General features: G+C 39.7%; 1 protein-coding gene across 7 annotated transcripts in view; it reads left to right on the top strand.

Moving 5' to 3' along the window:
• The window catches only part of TTC23 (tetratricopeptide repeat domain 23), a 99559-nt gene that overhangs the window by 32645 nt on the left and 50230 nt on the right, over positions 1–16684 (top strand). For all 7 annotated transcript variants that reach the window (XR_011497657.1, XR_011497659.1, XM_070496228.1 and 4 more), the window contains exon 6: positions 12681–12858. Coding sequence is in view for 5 of the 7 variants with exons in the window: in XM_070496228.1 (XP_070352329.1) it covers positions 12681–12858 (178 nt within the window). In the remaining 2 variants the exon portion in view is untranslated. The remainder of the gene's footprint in view (positions 1–12680; positions 12859–16684) is intronic.

Genomic DNA, 16684 nt, shown 5'->3' with positions numbered 1-16684 from the left:
TTGCCTGTTTAGGCTGCATGGTTTTTACTTGATCACTTTGCTGTGTTTCCTCATTGAAGTGTGAATATTTTGCCTAAACCCATCTGCTTTAGAAAGTAACAGGGCTTTGGTTTTATACATTTCTGTAGTTATACTCACAACCACAAAGGCCTTTTCTTTTGCCAGGTCCTGGAGGTGGAAGACCAGGATGATTTCTCAGGCAGTTCTCAGGATTTATGTTTTTCTTAAAAGGGTATCTTCCAGTGCTGCTTCCTCCTTCTGCCTCGCCTTTTATGGTGCCCGTCAGGCCAGGCCAGTTCTTTTCTCCTTGGGCTTACAGACAAGTCCTGCAGGGTGACTCACGCTCTGTACCTTCCATCCCTAGCTGTGCCCTGAAGCTTCGTCCCTTCTACCTGTCCTCTGTTCCAGCACTACTTCATTCACTAATTATTTGTTAACTTTGGAGAGTGAGTCCAAATCATGTGTTCCTATATGTGCAGTTGTTTTTTAAAATGTGATAACACATTAGGAAAAATGGACAAACTCTTTCCCAGTATTAGGAATTATTTTCTATCCTGATTGCTGATAGTTAGATCCCCAGAGACTGATAGTTATCTTTATATACACAGGCACATACCGTTACACACACACACACACACACACACACCTTTTAATTTATTTATTTCCTGAGGAAGATTCACCCTGAGCTAACCTCTGTTGCCAATCTTCCTCTTTTTGCTTGAGGAACATTCTCCCTGAGCTAACATCTGTGCCAGTCTTCCTCTATTTTATATGTGGGTTGCCACCACAGCATGGCCACCAACAAGTGGTGTAGGTCTGTGCCCCAGAACTGAACCCCAGGCTGCCAAAGCAGAGCATGCCGAACTTAACCACTAGGCCAGGGGGCAGGTCCCCCTACACACACCTTTTAAATAATCTTTCTGTGTGGCATGATGGTGATGATCTATTGAGAGTGCTACTCTGGAACATGTGACCTATCCAGGCTTTCTCTATGACTTTGTGATATGTCATCTTTGGAGTCTTCCACAGCTTGCCCAGCAAGTGCTTTGTCTGGCATTGTTGTGCTGAACCAGCTCTCAGGTGTGCCTGTGATAAGTGAACTCTCCTCAGAGCATCAACAGGACGCCTCCCAGGTATCTCTAAGGAATGATGTGATGTGGTTGGCAAAGCGGGCTTTAGAGTCAGGTTGCCCCACATTCAAATCAGCATCCATTCAACCTTCCCATCTGTAAGACCACGGACAAGTCCTGCACTTTCCTCTTCTGTTAAAGTGGCAACGATCAGACCTCAGAGGGTGGCTGTGATGATGAAATAGATCCCACATTAAAGCATCTGGGTGTATGGTAGACCGTTTTAAAAAAGTAGCCATTAATTTCATTACTATCTAATTAAACATTTTTCTTTCTGCCATTTCATTGTGGAAATGATTTGATTTTAAAGCATGTACTTACATCGCAATTAAGATTCTGTACTTCCAGACTACCCTGATATGCAGTATTCTTTCCTATGTTTTTATCCTGTGACTTGAGAAGGCTGGGGGTTGTTTTGTCTTTGCTCTGGTAAACCTCCTAAGCTAAAAATCACAGAGTCTTATATGGTTTTTTTAAAGGTTGAGTTCATTTCCTTGTCTTGCTTTCTCTTGATTCATTATAGTCATGAGATTTAGAAGGTGATTCCAACATGAGATTTGGCAAGTGATTCTAACATAAATTTTCCGAAGAAGAAAGGAAATGGGGATGGTTTCTCCCATAGCCAATACTTCCTGAGAAAGGGTGAAAGATAATGGAGAAAACAATGGCCAGTGGGACAGCGTATATATCTACCTGCCATCACCTCATTTGGATGGTGGAATTCTACTTAGTTCCATGTGCCTCCCCAGAAAGCATCCCCAGTGTCTTTTACTGAGAATTTTTGATAGTTTAGTAATAGCCTTTGCTTTTAGATCCACAGTCCTTCCTAGACTGGTCAAGTCAGTAGTATCCAAATCTAACTGTTGCTTTCTGGACTCAGCTTTTTTTTTTTTTTTTTTCGTCTATCCCATTACCTGGAGATTCTTGATGTCTAAGTTGTACCTCTGTAGATGGGTTTCTTTAAAGAATCACTTTCTCTGCATTATCTTTTGGGCATAAAGCCTCTGAGAAGTGCTCATGTGTTCAGAGCTCTGCTTCTCCCTTTCCTGCTTCTCAGGAATGGCCTGCTGTTCCCCAGAAAAGATATTTCTCCTGTTAGCTCCTCCCGTGGGACGCTGTGCTTATTTTGCTTATTTATGCTTATTTAACAAAGAAGGAAATCATTTGTTGTTTTGGGGCACTTTTTCTCGTCGTGTGTTCCTGTAATTGAAGAGATGCTCTTAACTTACACAAGATCTAATTTTTTAAAGAAATCATTTTTTAAATGTGGGAAAGCAGAAAGCCTCATGGCACAGATTACTTTTATATACTTTATCTGCTTGAATCCCCTAAAGTTTTGCTATTTCAGAGCACTGCATTTTGTCTTTCCCTTTCTGATACTCTGTCCTTATAATACACATTTCCCTTAAACAGCTGTAAATAATAATAATGACTTTAAACAATCATACTGGCTATTGTTCTTGACCACCTTCTTCATCAGGCTGTTGCTCAGTGCTCTTGCTTACTTTCTTTAATCTGCAGTCCTCCCTATGAGGTAGGTACTTTCAAATGAAGCACAGAGGCTGAGAGAAGTGTGGGCATTTCCCAAGGTCACGGAGCTGCAAAGTGGTAGAGCAGACCCAGGTCCATGAAACTCTGGTGTCCAGGCTCCTAACCATAGCATAGATAACATTTGCTAGTGCAGAGTGGAAACCTGACAGTGCATGCACAGAGCCTTAAAGCCTTTACCTCTATGTGCCAGATGGTACAGAGAGACCCAGAAGTAAGCCTTTTCTCACTTTGACTCTAGAAAATCCAACTTGTCCTGTTTCAGGATTGACTTATCAGATTCTGATCGTCAGCAACATTCCCACCAAGCCTCTGCTTTTCACTCATGCTCAGTATTCTTGCCAAATTCTAGAGCCTTTAAAAGGAAACCCTCTGTTGCCTTAGTAATAGCAAAAGAGATTGTATTTGTTGGTTGCATGTTAAAACAAGTCTCCATCCCTGTGAGGTCTTCAGAAGCTCATCTGAAATGAGACGGTGTCTCATTACATGCTCTGTAGAATTACTGTGGACGTATTTTCATTCAATAAAATGTGCTGTGGTTTCAGTTGTGGACCTGCCAAATTAACATATTGCCACATTCTGTTGTTCAAAATTCTCTATTTTTTCATCTGTCTAGTGTGTTTCCTAAAGCTACCCAAACACATTATGGGCACACTAGATAGTAAATCCTCAGAGCATCCCCCGCAGGTAGATAGAAATGGAAAGGAGAAAATGATGTTATCCCAAATGTTACATATGAGCAAATGGAGACAGACAAGATTCCCTAAAACTAACTGATGCTTTAAGTGAGTTAGAGATGCAGGTAAGACTATAATTTATTTATTTCCTGAGATAGTACCTACTCAATTCCTTTTTTATTAAATATATTGTGAAGCTAAAGTAATTTTATTTTGCATTTTGTCTTTTATGTGAACATTATACCTTCAGTGAGCTCTAGAAGGCTCATCGTAGATTGCGTTAGCTTAATAGCCTCCATTTCTGGCTGTTGTGTTAGTGCCGGACCCTGGAGTAGCATGCAATAGTAACTTCAAAGGGTGAGGCATAGAAAGTGCTTCATTCTTCACACACAGTGAAAAAGTGCTGTATTTGTTCATCTTTTTAATGAAATATCTCAGGCATATAAAGCCATAGATATTGTTATGCAAATACTGATGTACACACTACCAAGCTTACAAAATAGAACATTCCAGATAAATGGAAACCTGTTATATGTTCTTCCCAATCCTGTTTTCTTCCCCCCACATTACAGGTGATTATTATGCTGAATTTAGTGTTTTTCATTCCTCTAAATGTATACACAGATAGCCATAAAAATACATTATTATTTTTCATTGTTTTAAACTTTATATATATGTGTTCTTCTGTTGCTTGGGTTTTTTCCCCATCACATTTATATTTTTGAGATGTATCCACATCAATTGATACATGTAGCTCTAGTCTTTTGTTTTAAACCTCCATACTGTGTTTAATACACCTGATTTTCCCTTTTAAATTAAATTATCCATTCTCATGAGAGTGAATATGTAAATTCTTTCTAATTTTTCACTGTTATAAACACCAATTGCATCATCACTCTTGTACATGTCTCTTTGGCACATGTGCAAGATTGTCTCTGATGTGTATGCCCAGGAGTGGAATTGTTTAGTTAACAAGTATCCACATCTTCAATTTTACTGGGTTTCCCAAATGCTTTCCACCAATTTATACTCTCACCAGCAGGATATGTAAATTCCTGTTACTCCACATCCTTGTCAACACTTGATATTGTCAGACTTCTTATCTTTGCCAATCATATGGTTTCTTTAATTGCATTTCCCTGATAGTGGAAGATTGAACATATTTTCCCATGTTTGCTGGACATTTGAAAATCCTGTTCTGTGAGTTGTCTGTTCATACCTCTTGCTCATTTTTTAACTGTACAGTTTGTATTTTTCTTATTAATATGTAAATGTTCTTCATATTTCTGACAACAACTTATTTGCTTGTTCCATATATTGTATGTGCTCCCAGTGTGTGGATTGCCTTTTCACTTTCTTTATGCTGACTTTTGGTGCATAGGAGTTTTTATTTTTATTTTTTTAAAAGATTTTATTTTTCCTTTTTCTCCCAAACCCCCCTGGTACATAGCTGTATATTTTAGTTGTGGGTCCTTCTAGTTGTGGCATGTGGGACGCCTCCTCAACGGGCCTGATGAGCAGTACAATGTCCACGCCCAGGATTCGAACTGGCGAAACCCTGGGCCGCAGAAGCAGAGCACACGAACTTAACCACTCGGCCATGGGGCCAGCCCAAGGAGTTTTTATTTTTAATAAGAGCAACTTTACCTAGTTTTTCTATTCTGATTTGTACTTTTTGTATCTTATTTAAGAAATCCTTCCCTACCCAAAGTCACGAGTTACTTTTCCTTATATTTTCTCAAACATATCAAAGTTTTGCATTTTAAATTTAGGCCTCTAATCTGCTTGGGACTGATGTGTACATAGTGTGAGGCATCTAATTTTTCCCGCTATGGATAACGTAAGTAAAGAGGTAGGTGGTTTTAGCTACAGATGAAAAAGGACTCAGAGTCTGAAGTAGTAGAGTTTGAAATGTGAGGCCAATAATAGTCTGCCAAAAATCTGTTAAATTTAGAGAGTTCAGAAATGGCAACAGGTCACCTTTGTGTGTGGCTACTTTATGTATGACCGTGTGCCTTCAGGGCTGGACACCCCACTAAGTTCAGCTTGCTGGATGTCCATTGGATTCATGAGACCCATGCTCTCATGCAGACATTCTTGTAGCAGGGACAGAACTATGACAGATGAAAGCCATGTATTTATTCCTGCTGAATTTGCCTGCTTCTAGGTTTCCATCTCAGCAGATGTTCAAATTAAATTTCCAGGCAGTGAAGTAGTGGAAAGTTACCACTTGGGCTCGAGCACAATGTGAATTAAAAACAAAAAAGGTGCTCCGATATCTAAATAGCTGCTCTGGATGAGTACACCCAGTGTTCATCTATTAGGGGATGAAGGAAGGAAAATCTCCAGGCCTGGAGTCAGCCAGCAGGGATTCTGTCCTAGTTTGCTAGGGCTGCTATAACAAAGTACCACCAACAACAGAAAATTATTCTCTCACTGGAAGCTGGAAGTCTGAGAGAAAGGTGTTGGCAGTGTTGGTTCCTTGTGGGGATTGTGAGAGAGAATCCTTTCCAGGCCTCTCTCCTAACTTCTGATGGTTTGCTGGCCACCTTTGGTGTTCCTTGGCTTGTAGATGCATCACCCTGATCTCTGTCTTTATGTTCACATGGTGTTCTCCTTGTGTCTGTGTCTCTGTGTCCAAATTTCTCCTTTTTATAAGGACACTAGTCATCGTGGATGAGGGGCCTCCATGCCCCAGTAAGACGTCTTCCTAGTTTAACTAATTACATGTTCCTTTCTTGAAGACTTTTTCCTAGAACATATTCTGGGATCTATGAAAATTAAGACACGAACTAAAGCCTCAGAGTCTCTAAGCCAATGGATTTGCAGATTGTTCCTCCCACCCCCTCCCCCCCCACCTCATCCTCCCTGATTCCAACAGACAACTGGTACCCACTCTGTGTCAGACACTGGGCAGAGTGCTGGGGATGCTAAGGAGAACGAGGCAGCCTTAGACTCTGCCTTCACAGAGCCCAGCACTAAAGGAATGGGTGCCGAGTTCCCAGGCAGTTATAATATAGTATGAGAGATGTTTCCTTAGCAGGGAGGTTCACCGTTCTGTGGGAGCACAGTCAGGTGTTCCAGAGGCACCCAACCCAACCTGGGATGTCAGGGAACAGAGACAGGGCTACCTTGAGGAAGCCAGGTGCCCAGGCCACACCATTTAAGGAGGCACTCACTCTCGTGTGATGACCCTGCACTTGCCTGCCGCTGAAAGTGAGTGCCACCTTAAATAGTCTGTCCTAGGTGTCTCACTGGTCCCACTCTAGTCCTGGCCCTGGCAGGGAAGGCTACCCAAAGGAGATGGCTAAGCTAAAACTAAAAGAGGAATGATAGTTAGAGAGATGAATGGCAGTGTGCTAGGCAGAGATGGAGGAAAGAACGAACATTCCAGATAGAAGAACCAGCAGAGAACCAGAGGGAAGATACACATAACACAATTGGCTGAAATGGAGCTAACATCAGAGGAGCCAGATGGGAAGGTTTAGATGACTCTCAAGAGTCATCTGAACTCATCAAGTCCAGGAAAATTAGGGTCCCAGCAGAGCCACTGCCACCTCTGCACCACCTTTGTACACAGCTGGGTGAGTGGATGGAGTCTTTGTGAGAATTAGAAAAAGGTGCCCTTTCCTCCAAGCAGACACAGCCCTGTGTCCAAGCACACAGCTTGGCCAGCAGACCCGGGCTGGATTGAAACTCCCATTTGTCCCCTCAGGCAGGTGTCCTTCAGGACTTAGGCACAGAGGAAGGAGCAGGAGTCTGCGGGTGCAGAGTCAGGCCCTGTTGGCAGGAGTTTGAGCTCTTCTGTGCTGGACCAGAACTCTGGAAACCATCTCCCGATGGCCAGGTGTACTTCCCTCAGCTCTGGGCTGGAGGTTTCCAGCCGTCTTTGGCACACTGCGAATTCTGCTAACCTGGGTAACTTTGGGAGCTGTATTGAACTTAGCTTTCTTCTGTTACTCACCAGTCTTCAACTGATTTCCTTAACCACACCATATTGGCTTGAATCAGTCAGCTGAAGGAAAAGGATTCTGGGTTTATCACCAGTTTCTGGATTCTTCCACATCTGTGTTCTCCAGGGGTCGTGAGATGAAATATATTAACATATTTAAACTTTCAGAGTAATTGACTTACTAGAATGCTCCATTAAGAATAGTTTTATAGGGCCGGCCCGGTGGCGCAGCAGTTAAGTTCGCACATTCCGCTTCTCGGAGGCCCGGGGTTTGCTGGTTCGGATCCTGGGTGCGGACATGGCACCGCTTGGCACGCCATGCTGTGGTAGGCGTTCCATGTATAAAGTAGAGGAAGATGGGCATGGATGTTAGCTCAGGGCCAGCCTTCCTCAGCAAAAAGAGGAGGATTGGCAGCAGTTAGCTCAGGGCTAATCCTCCTTAAAAAAAAAAAAAAAAAAGAATAGTTTTATATGGCTTTTCTGTCCATGAATTTCCTGTCTTCTTGTTAAGGTTATACTTTACATAGACCTAGGCATTCTCCAAGAGACCCAGGCCTTAGAGCTCATCAGGAGACATGCCCACAGTTCTGGAAGGTTAGAGAGAGACGAGTAGCTCACTGTCCAAGCCTGATTTATGGCCTCTCCATGGGAATGGCCATTGTGTTGAGTGTCAAGTGCAGCAGGACCCCCAGCATTCTCTGCTCTCCTAACCTCCCTGCCTAAACAGATGCGTAGGACCATCCAATCATAGAGGACCAACTTAGAGCCAAAGCACACATCCTTTCCTCACCTGCTTTGAATGTGCAAGTTAGAAATGATGACCAGCTTGAGGACGGTATTAAGAGAAAAATATTTTAATTTTTGTTTAAGAATTACCATTACAGTTATTTGTTTAAACAAAAATTATTAAGTTTATGGCTGCTCCTGAATCTCATCTATATTTAGTTTGCTTCCAAATGTTTAGAAACATTTTTAAGTAATAGATTTATTGAGATATAATTCACACACCATATAATTCACCCAATTCAAGTATACAGTTCAGTGGTTTTTAGCATATTGACAGAGTTGTACAACCATCATCACAATCAATTTTACAACATTTTCATCCCATTAGCAGCCTCTCCCCATTCCCATGTTCCCCCAATCCCTGACAACTACTGATCTACTTTCTGTCCATATAGATTTGCCTATTCGGGACATTTCATATAAATGGAACTATACAAAGTGTGGTCTTTTGTGACTGGCCTCTTCCACTTAACATAATTTTGTCAAGGTTCATCCATGTTGTAACATGTATCAGTTCTTCCTTTTTGTACTTCCTTTTTATGACTGAATAATACTCCATTGTATGGATATACTACGTTTTATTCATTCATTCCTCAGTTGGTGGACATTTGGGTTGTTTCCACTTTTTGGCTCTTTGAGTAGTGCTATTATGAACATTTGTGTACTGGTTTTTATGTAGATGTATGTTTTCATTTCTTTTGGGGATATACCTGGGAGTGGAATTGCTGGGTCATTAGTAATTCTATGTTTAAACTTTTGAGGAACTGACACTTGTTTTCCTAAGTACCTGCACCATTTTACATTCCCAGCAGTGGTGAGTGAGGATTCTAATTTCTCCACATCTTGCCAACAGTTCTTATTATCTTTTTTTAAATTATAGCTGCCTTTCTAATTGGTGTAAAGTGATATCTCATTGTAGTTTTGATTTGCATTTCCTTGATGACTAATGATTTATGAATATCTCTTTATATGATTAGTGACCATTTATCTATCTTCTTTGGAGAAATAACTATTCGGATCTTTTGCCCATTTTTAAATTGGTTTGTCTTTTTATTATTGTTGTAGGAGTTTTAAAATATATTCTGGATACAAGTCCCTCATCAGAAATATGATTTGTAAAAATTTTCCACAAACCATTTTTTAAACTTCCTGAATAATAATATTTTTGAAGATGGGTGGTCCATCAAATCTGATTTGACACCACTCAGCCACTAAAAGTGATTTTATAGCATTCATTGCCACATTTTAATGTGTGATTAAGTGAAAGAAGCAGATTCTAAAACATTATGATCCTTTTTAAAAGTACAATAGAAGATCATCTAGAAGGGTATATATCAAGATGTACAGCACATATCGTTGGATGTCGTAATTACATATTTTAATTTTTCTATATCTTTTCTTTTAATGATGATTATGTATTATTTTTATAATAAGTTGTTCTCAATTTTTTGAAAAGCTCAGTTGGATACGAAAATGCCTTTCTCACTTGCACACAAGTTTAACTGATTCTGCCTATTATTTAGACTTTCCAAAATCTTCTGTGGCTGGGTGGGAGGAAGCTGAGACCACAGCTGGGCCCATTTCAACATGAGAACAACCTGAGGCTGCACCACTCAGTTCCCTTGAGACTACAGGTTGGGAAGGGAAGGAGTGAAAGATATGATTATGTATGGACACTTGATACCAATCTGTATGGCTTGCTTTCATTTACAAAGCTCTTTCAGGTATCTTACTTGATTCTCACAAAAACTCTATTCGACACCAGTGTTCAGATGAGAAAACCAAAGTTCAGAGGCGTTTTGCTCTTGCCCAAGGTTGTGCAGCCTAGGAAATAAGGATGCTCAAACTCCAGTTTGGGTTTTCTACTCCTGCAGCCATACTTGTAACTGATTGCCCTGCCTCTCAGCCTGTATTCTTTTCTATAAAATTTTCTCTGAGAGTCAAGTATTTGAAGAGTGACTTTTTGAAACCTGAAAAGGTGCTGTCGCATTAACTTGGAGTGCAATGCTGTGCTTTTGGCTAAGATAGATAGTAGATGGCTACAAGTTGTCCCTGATCTTCACCACTACAAACCCCCAAATACTTTTCCTTAGTGTCCTATCTTGGAAAAGGAAGAATTTTTGATACAGGAATTAACATTTACCTTGATATTGTTTACTTTTCTATTTTTTCTCATTTATGAGCTTGATTACTAAGCTTTGAATATTGCTTTCTTTTAAAGCTGTTGTCCAAATGAAATCATCTTGGCATTTATATTTACTATTCTTCTGACATTTACAAGCAGCCTTGGAAACAAAGAACCTATTCTTTATTTCTTTGGCACACTCTTCATCATTTACAGAGATGAGAAAGGAAGCAGATGAATATTTTTTTCCTTTGCTCAAAAATCTGTGGCATTGTCTGAGTTCTCTAGGCTAAATTAAGTGGGAAAAAATCTGGAATCATTTGGAAAGTATGTGACTTTCTTTAGATTCTAGACCAGAGGTTGGCAAACTGTTTCTGTTAAGGCCCAGAGAGTAAATATTTTAAGCTTTGTAGGCGATGTGGTATCTGTTGCAGCTATTCAACTCTGCCATTGTAGTGCAAAAGCAGCCGTAGACAATCTGTGAACAAGGTGGGTGGTTGGGTGCCAATAAAACTTTATTTGCAAAAACAGACACTGAGTAGATTTGGCCCACAAGCCACAGTTTGCTGACTCCTCTCTTCAATTATTTAATCTTTGTCTACCAGGAATCTAATTCTTTGGCTAAGTGATTTGTTACCAACCATAGGTTTCATAGCCTCTTTTTATCACCAAAGATGCTAGTAGGTTTTCTCTTCACTTATGACACTACTTATTACCCCACTACATTCTAAGCTCATTAAGAGTCAGAAGGCAAATCCAGTATTACAGGTCACCTGTTAATCTCTTCCTGTCCAAGATTAGAGTTGCTGCAAGCTACAGCCTGGTCCAGGAGCATGTCCCTGACCTCTTCCCATGTTGTAAACCTCTTTACAATTATAGAAGGGATCCCAACTCATAAACTATTCAGTGAGCATTTTATTTCATTATGGCCATCTGAACCACAGAGCTGCAAAGTATCTTTACTTCTGTCAGTCAATTCCTGTGAAATTTATTGGAGAGCAAAGACAGTGGTGAAAAATACCCAATGATTGAGTCGAAGACAACACCTATTTTTTGTGATCTCTTAGTTACTTTCTCAGATATCATCTCAGTTTACCCATGGGCAATTTGGAAATTGTAAGGCCTTTTTGTAGTAAAGATTCTAGGGTGCAGGGCACCATAGGAAGAGTTGATAGCTTTCATTATGAATTTTGTACCTAAAATTTTTCCATGCAAAACAGTTTCTAATAGTCTTGGCAAATATTTTAGAGAAGATTGCTTTTAAATGTCTGTTATTGTGTTTGCTGAATGATATATAGGGATACTTTTTGTACACAAGAGAGTCTTATCCCAAGAAGCTACCAGAATATTTTCCCACTGCTGCCTTTACTTATAATTTCTAAATTAACATTTATCTAATGTAAAAGTAATATACTTTTATAGAAGGAAATTTAGGAAGTATAAAGTAGAAAAGTAAAATCACTCACAACCAATTCCTTAGAGATAACTATTGCTAACATTTTAGTGATCATTTTTCAGATGTTTCTTCATGCATATGTGGACCTATAGATTAGATATAAAATTTTCATATGCATAAGATATTAAACAAAGTATTTTTGTCATCTGCCTTTTTTTGCTGAAGAATATATAGTGGATATACTTCTATGTTGATAAATATGTATCAACATTAACTTTAATGGTTACATAACATTCCACAGTATAGGTGTTCTTACTGTAACCTGCTTAGATGTTCTCCTATTGGTGTATGTTAAGTGCTTTGTACTTTTCCACTATTACAATGAATGCTTAGGTAAATGTTCTTATATCTGTTTTCTTGTCCTGTCAGAGTATCTCTTCAATATAAACTACTAGAAGTGTAATTAGAAGAAATATGTGTGTGTACATATATATATATATATATACATGTAATTTTGAAATAGAAAAGTTTATGCCCAAATTATATTCTCCCCAACAGTTAATGAGAGTGCTTCACATCCTCACCAAAACTGGGAAATTTCTATAATTTCTCAACAGATTAGTTATCATCATCTCAGTATCCTTTATGATTACTATTGTTTTGTTGAATATTTTATGCATGCTTAAACCAACACCTACATAGCGCTTAATATGTGTCAGAGACTGTTTTTATGAATATTAACTAATTTAATTTTCATAATAATCCAATGTAGTGGGCACTGTTGTTATTCTTAACTTACAGATGAGGGAAGTGTTAAGCAACTTGAAGGTTGTACATCTAGTAAGGTGGTGGAACCAGGATTTGAACCTTCCTGGTTATTCCAAAGTCCGTTCTCTTGACCGTGATGCCCTGCTGCCTCTGGGAGGAGAGAAAAGCTTAGCTGGCAAGGAAACAAACCTGAACAACAGGGGTCAGAGAGCCAAATCCTAACCACCAGCACACCTATATTTTCAGTATTTTCTTTCTTAATTATTTTAAAAATAATCCCTTTGATTTTTTTTTTTAGAGTATATCAAGGTCAGAAGAAATCAAAAGAAGCTCTGCCCCACTACCAAGAGGCTTTAGAATATATTGAGATCAGCAAAGGTGAAAAAAGTCTTGAGTGTGTACCAATACTGAGGGAATTAGCAGGTGTAGAACAAGCCCTGGGATTCCACGACGCATCCGTCAACCATTTTTTACAGGTAAGCTGCACCATACTGGCCGCTAACGCTGATCTAGACCCAAGGCTTATCATAGATACAAGCGGAATAGCAGCTCTGAGAATGCCCGGCTTTGTTATCTGCTCTAGATAAGTACAACGCTTGGCCTGGAGTAGATGTTCAACAAACATCTTTGTATAGAGGGCCAAGTGGGTGAGTATCAGATGCTAGTGCCCTGTTGCCAGGTGGACGCTCCACAAACAGCCTGAGACTCCCTGAAGATGGCTTTTCTCATATTAGGTGCATAATTTAAGTTGTATTTCCCAGACAACATGTCTGTATCCTTTAGTATTTAATCTCTTTAGAGCTCATGTTATCAAACTGATTAGGGATCTTTTCTACTGCGCTCTAAAATCTGTACCTGAAGCCACTTCGAGTCATTACGTGTTAGCTGCTATTCTACTTTAAGATTCCTCTGTGAGTGTGTCAGTCAGCGTTCTCCAGAGAAACAGAACCAATAGGATAAATACATAGAAAGAGAGAGAGAGAAATTTACTCTAAGGAATTGGCTCCCATGATTGTGGGGGCTGACAAGTCCAAAATCAGTAAGAAGGTAAGTGGGCCAGCTGAAAACTCAGGCAGGATCTCTGTTTTACAGTCTTGAGACAGAATTCCTTCTTCTTCGAGAAACCTCAGCCTTTTGCTCTTTAGGCCTTCAACTGACTGGATGAGTCCCACCCATTTTATTGAGAGTAATCTCCTTTACTCAAAGTCTACTGATTGTCAGTGTTAAATCACATCTACCAAATACATTCTCAGCAACGTCTAGACTAGTATTTGACCTAAAAACTGGACATCATAGCCTAGCCAAGTTGACACACAAAATTAACCATCACAGTGAGTTTGAATGTTTTTGTAACAAATCATCTGCTAAAAGCACCTTTCAAATTGTTTTTGAGAATTTTTCCCTGTTAAAGTTGTAAAATATAGACTAACTCATTCCTGTTATTTCAGTGAGATATAATGACATGGTACTGAGAGTACTTTATTGCTATTTCTTTTTAAATTTGTCTGACTATTTATATTCTTACCTACAATTTATTAGAGTCCTATTCTCTCACTTTATCTGGATTATCTCTCTTTATCATTATTACCACCCTGTGTCATATTATTATTTCCGGTTTATAAATGAGGAGGTCAAGAATTGGGAAGTTTGTGTGGTATGCCCAGGAGTACACAGCCAATAAATGGCATAGCCCAGATTGAAACCCAGTATTTTTTAGAAAAATTATCCTGGCTGACATATAGAGAATGGATTGTGGAAGAGGTGCCGAGAGTGGAAGTGGAGAAACCAGTTAGGAGGCCACTGAAGTAGCGAAGACCTAAGATGATTTTGGCTTGATCTAGGATGATGATAGTAAGGGTGAAGAGAAGTAGATGGATTTGACAAAGATTTAGGAGGCAGAGTTGATGAGATGCGGAGATTGATTGGATGTGAGAAAAAGAAGGAATGGGAAGAATCAAAGATGACTCCTGGGTTTCTGGTCTGGACAACTGAGTAGATGTTTGTGCCATTGACAGTAGGAGAGCAGGTGCGACTGGGTGATGGATAAATGGTGAGCTCAGGTTTTGATGGTATGCCCATGAGGCATACAAATGGAAGAAACAGTTACGTGGTTAGATAATCAGGACTGGAGCTCAGAAAATAGATCAGAAAGTCATCTACTCGTACACAGTGATTTCCTTGGGAGAGGATGAGATCACCTAGGAAGGGTCTATGGAGTGAGAAGAGAAAAGGACTGATGACAGTCTTGAGGAACTTCAGTATCCATTGGTCAAGTAAAGAAGGATAACCTGGCACAGGAAATAGAGAAGAATTTGCCAGAAAAACAGGAGGACAAGTAAAAAAAAGAAAGAGGTATCCTTTATGTTACCCTCTTTAATACCTGCTGCTATAATGGAGGACATAGAGTTGTTGGGAGGATGGATGAGTTAAGATCTGTAAAGTGCTCAGCACAGTGCCTGATATATAGTGCTACATACGAATTTTTTAAAATTTCTCTCTTTCCGTCCCTTTTTTCTTTTTCTTTCTTTTCCTTTTCCTTTTTCCTTCTTTCATTGATGACCTTGTTGAAGGAAATATTGAGGCAGTGATTGAAACCAGATTGTATAATGAGTGAGATGTGAGGAAGCAAAGGTAGTAAAGGTAAACACCTGTTCAAAAAGTACTAAGAGGTGTGGGAGACTGACGCAGGAAGGGGGCAGAGCACATGGAAAGGTCTGAAGGTGAGACGAAGTTTGACACGTTGGGGGAATTGTAAGAAATTTCCTATGCCTGGGCAATGGGAATGGTAAAGGCAGTAGACAGGCATCATTGAGGTGGGGTGTTGAAAGTCACGTTAAGGAATTTGAGCTGCATCCTAGGGGCAGTTAAAGGTTTTCAAGCAGGGAGATTGACATCATCAGATTATCAGTCTAGAAGGATCGCTCTGCAGTATGGAGAATGGACTGGATGGCCGAGAGATAAGCAGGGAGATGACTCAGGAGATGGCCACAGGAGTCGAGGTAGGAGATGATGACAGCCTGGACTCAGGTGGCGTTGTGAGAATAGAGAGACGTGAACAAATTTGACAGAGGTGGAGAGTAGAAATGACAGGCCTGGGAGTTGTGCAGATGTGGGGGAGTGAAGGAGATGCAGGGGTCCAGCTTTACACCAGGTTTTTGGTTTAGGTCACTCTGAGGCTGGTGGGACCACTTACTGAGCATAAGAGCACTGGTGCGTTTGCAGTTTGTTGTTAGTATCAATAATTCTGAATATTCTTATACAAAAAATTTTTTTCTTTTCCTGAGTTATTTACTAGTGTAAATTTCCAAAAGTTAAACTTCTGGGAGGAAAGAAGAATATTTTATAATTCTCACTTCATATGGACATTCTGCCAAAGGGTTGCTTTGACTTTCTTTGCCACCAGAAGCTGGTTTTCCTTTGTTCTTCATTGAACCAGTTTCACACCAACTTTTAAATATTATTTTACTTCCATTTTACAGACTAGAGTCTCAAATTAACTTTAATTTTAATTTTCCTCTTAGTCCATATCCTCTCACTGTTTCCTGACTAAATCCAGATCTGCCCTCAAAGTATTGGCTCTATCTTTGCTGTACAGTTTCTAAAGTTCAAAGAAAGACACCAAGTGATAATCCATTGAGAGTCATCCGGCAAGGGCCATTACACTAATAAAATTCACTGGAATGAAACTTGGCTTCTAAGACCCAACAGTATGCATTGCAAAGATTTGAGTTTGGTTTAGAGAAGCATTTCCCAAACTGTATTCTGCGGGATACTAGCATCTCACAAGAGTTCATAGGTCTTCCTAGAAAAGGTGTTCGTGGTTAAATAAATTTGAGAAATATTGAATTAAAGTTAAACAGATGTCTTCAACACAGGGTTTTATAGTGCCTTAAAAATGCCAATGTGGATTATGAATCGAGAGGAGGGTCTAATAAAGCCAGGAGACGCTAGTCTTCCCCAGGTCACAATTTAGGAAACACTGGCTTAGAGAAAGAAATTCAAATGTCTGAAGGCAGCGATCAGCAAAGGATCCAAATGTAAGTGCAGCCTTCCAGTATATCAGGCCTTATTTCTCTTAGGAGCCCGTAGCGCTGTGTGAGTGGGAAATGGCTTCTTGTTCATGGGGCTCAGATTCACCATTTTAAAGTATTTTGCCACATTCTTTCTCCCTATCTATCTGTTTAGACAGACATACAAACACATATATATATGCACACACATATACTCAGAGCGATAATTATTTATATTTTGTAATCATTTGAAAGTATGTTGAATATATCATTATCCTTTTATCCCTGAATA

Source organism: Equus asinus, chromosome 2, assembly GCF_041296235.1.
Source record: "Equus asinus isolate D_3611 breed Donkey chromosome 2, EquAss-T2T_v2, whole genome shotgun sequence".
NCBI classification, from domain to species: Eukaryota; Metazoa; Chordata; class Mammalia; order Perissodactyla; family Equidae; genus Equus; species Equus asinus.
Note: the sequence above shows the minus strand (reverse complement) of the source record. Positions and strands in the feature narration are given on the sequence as shown.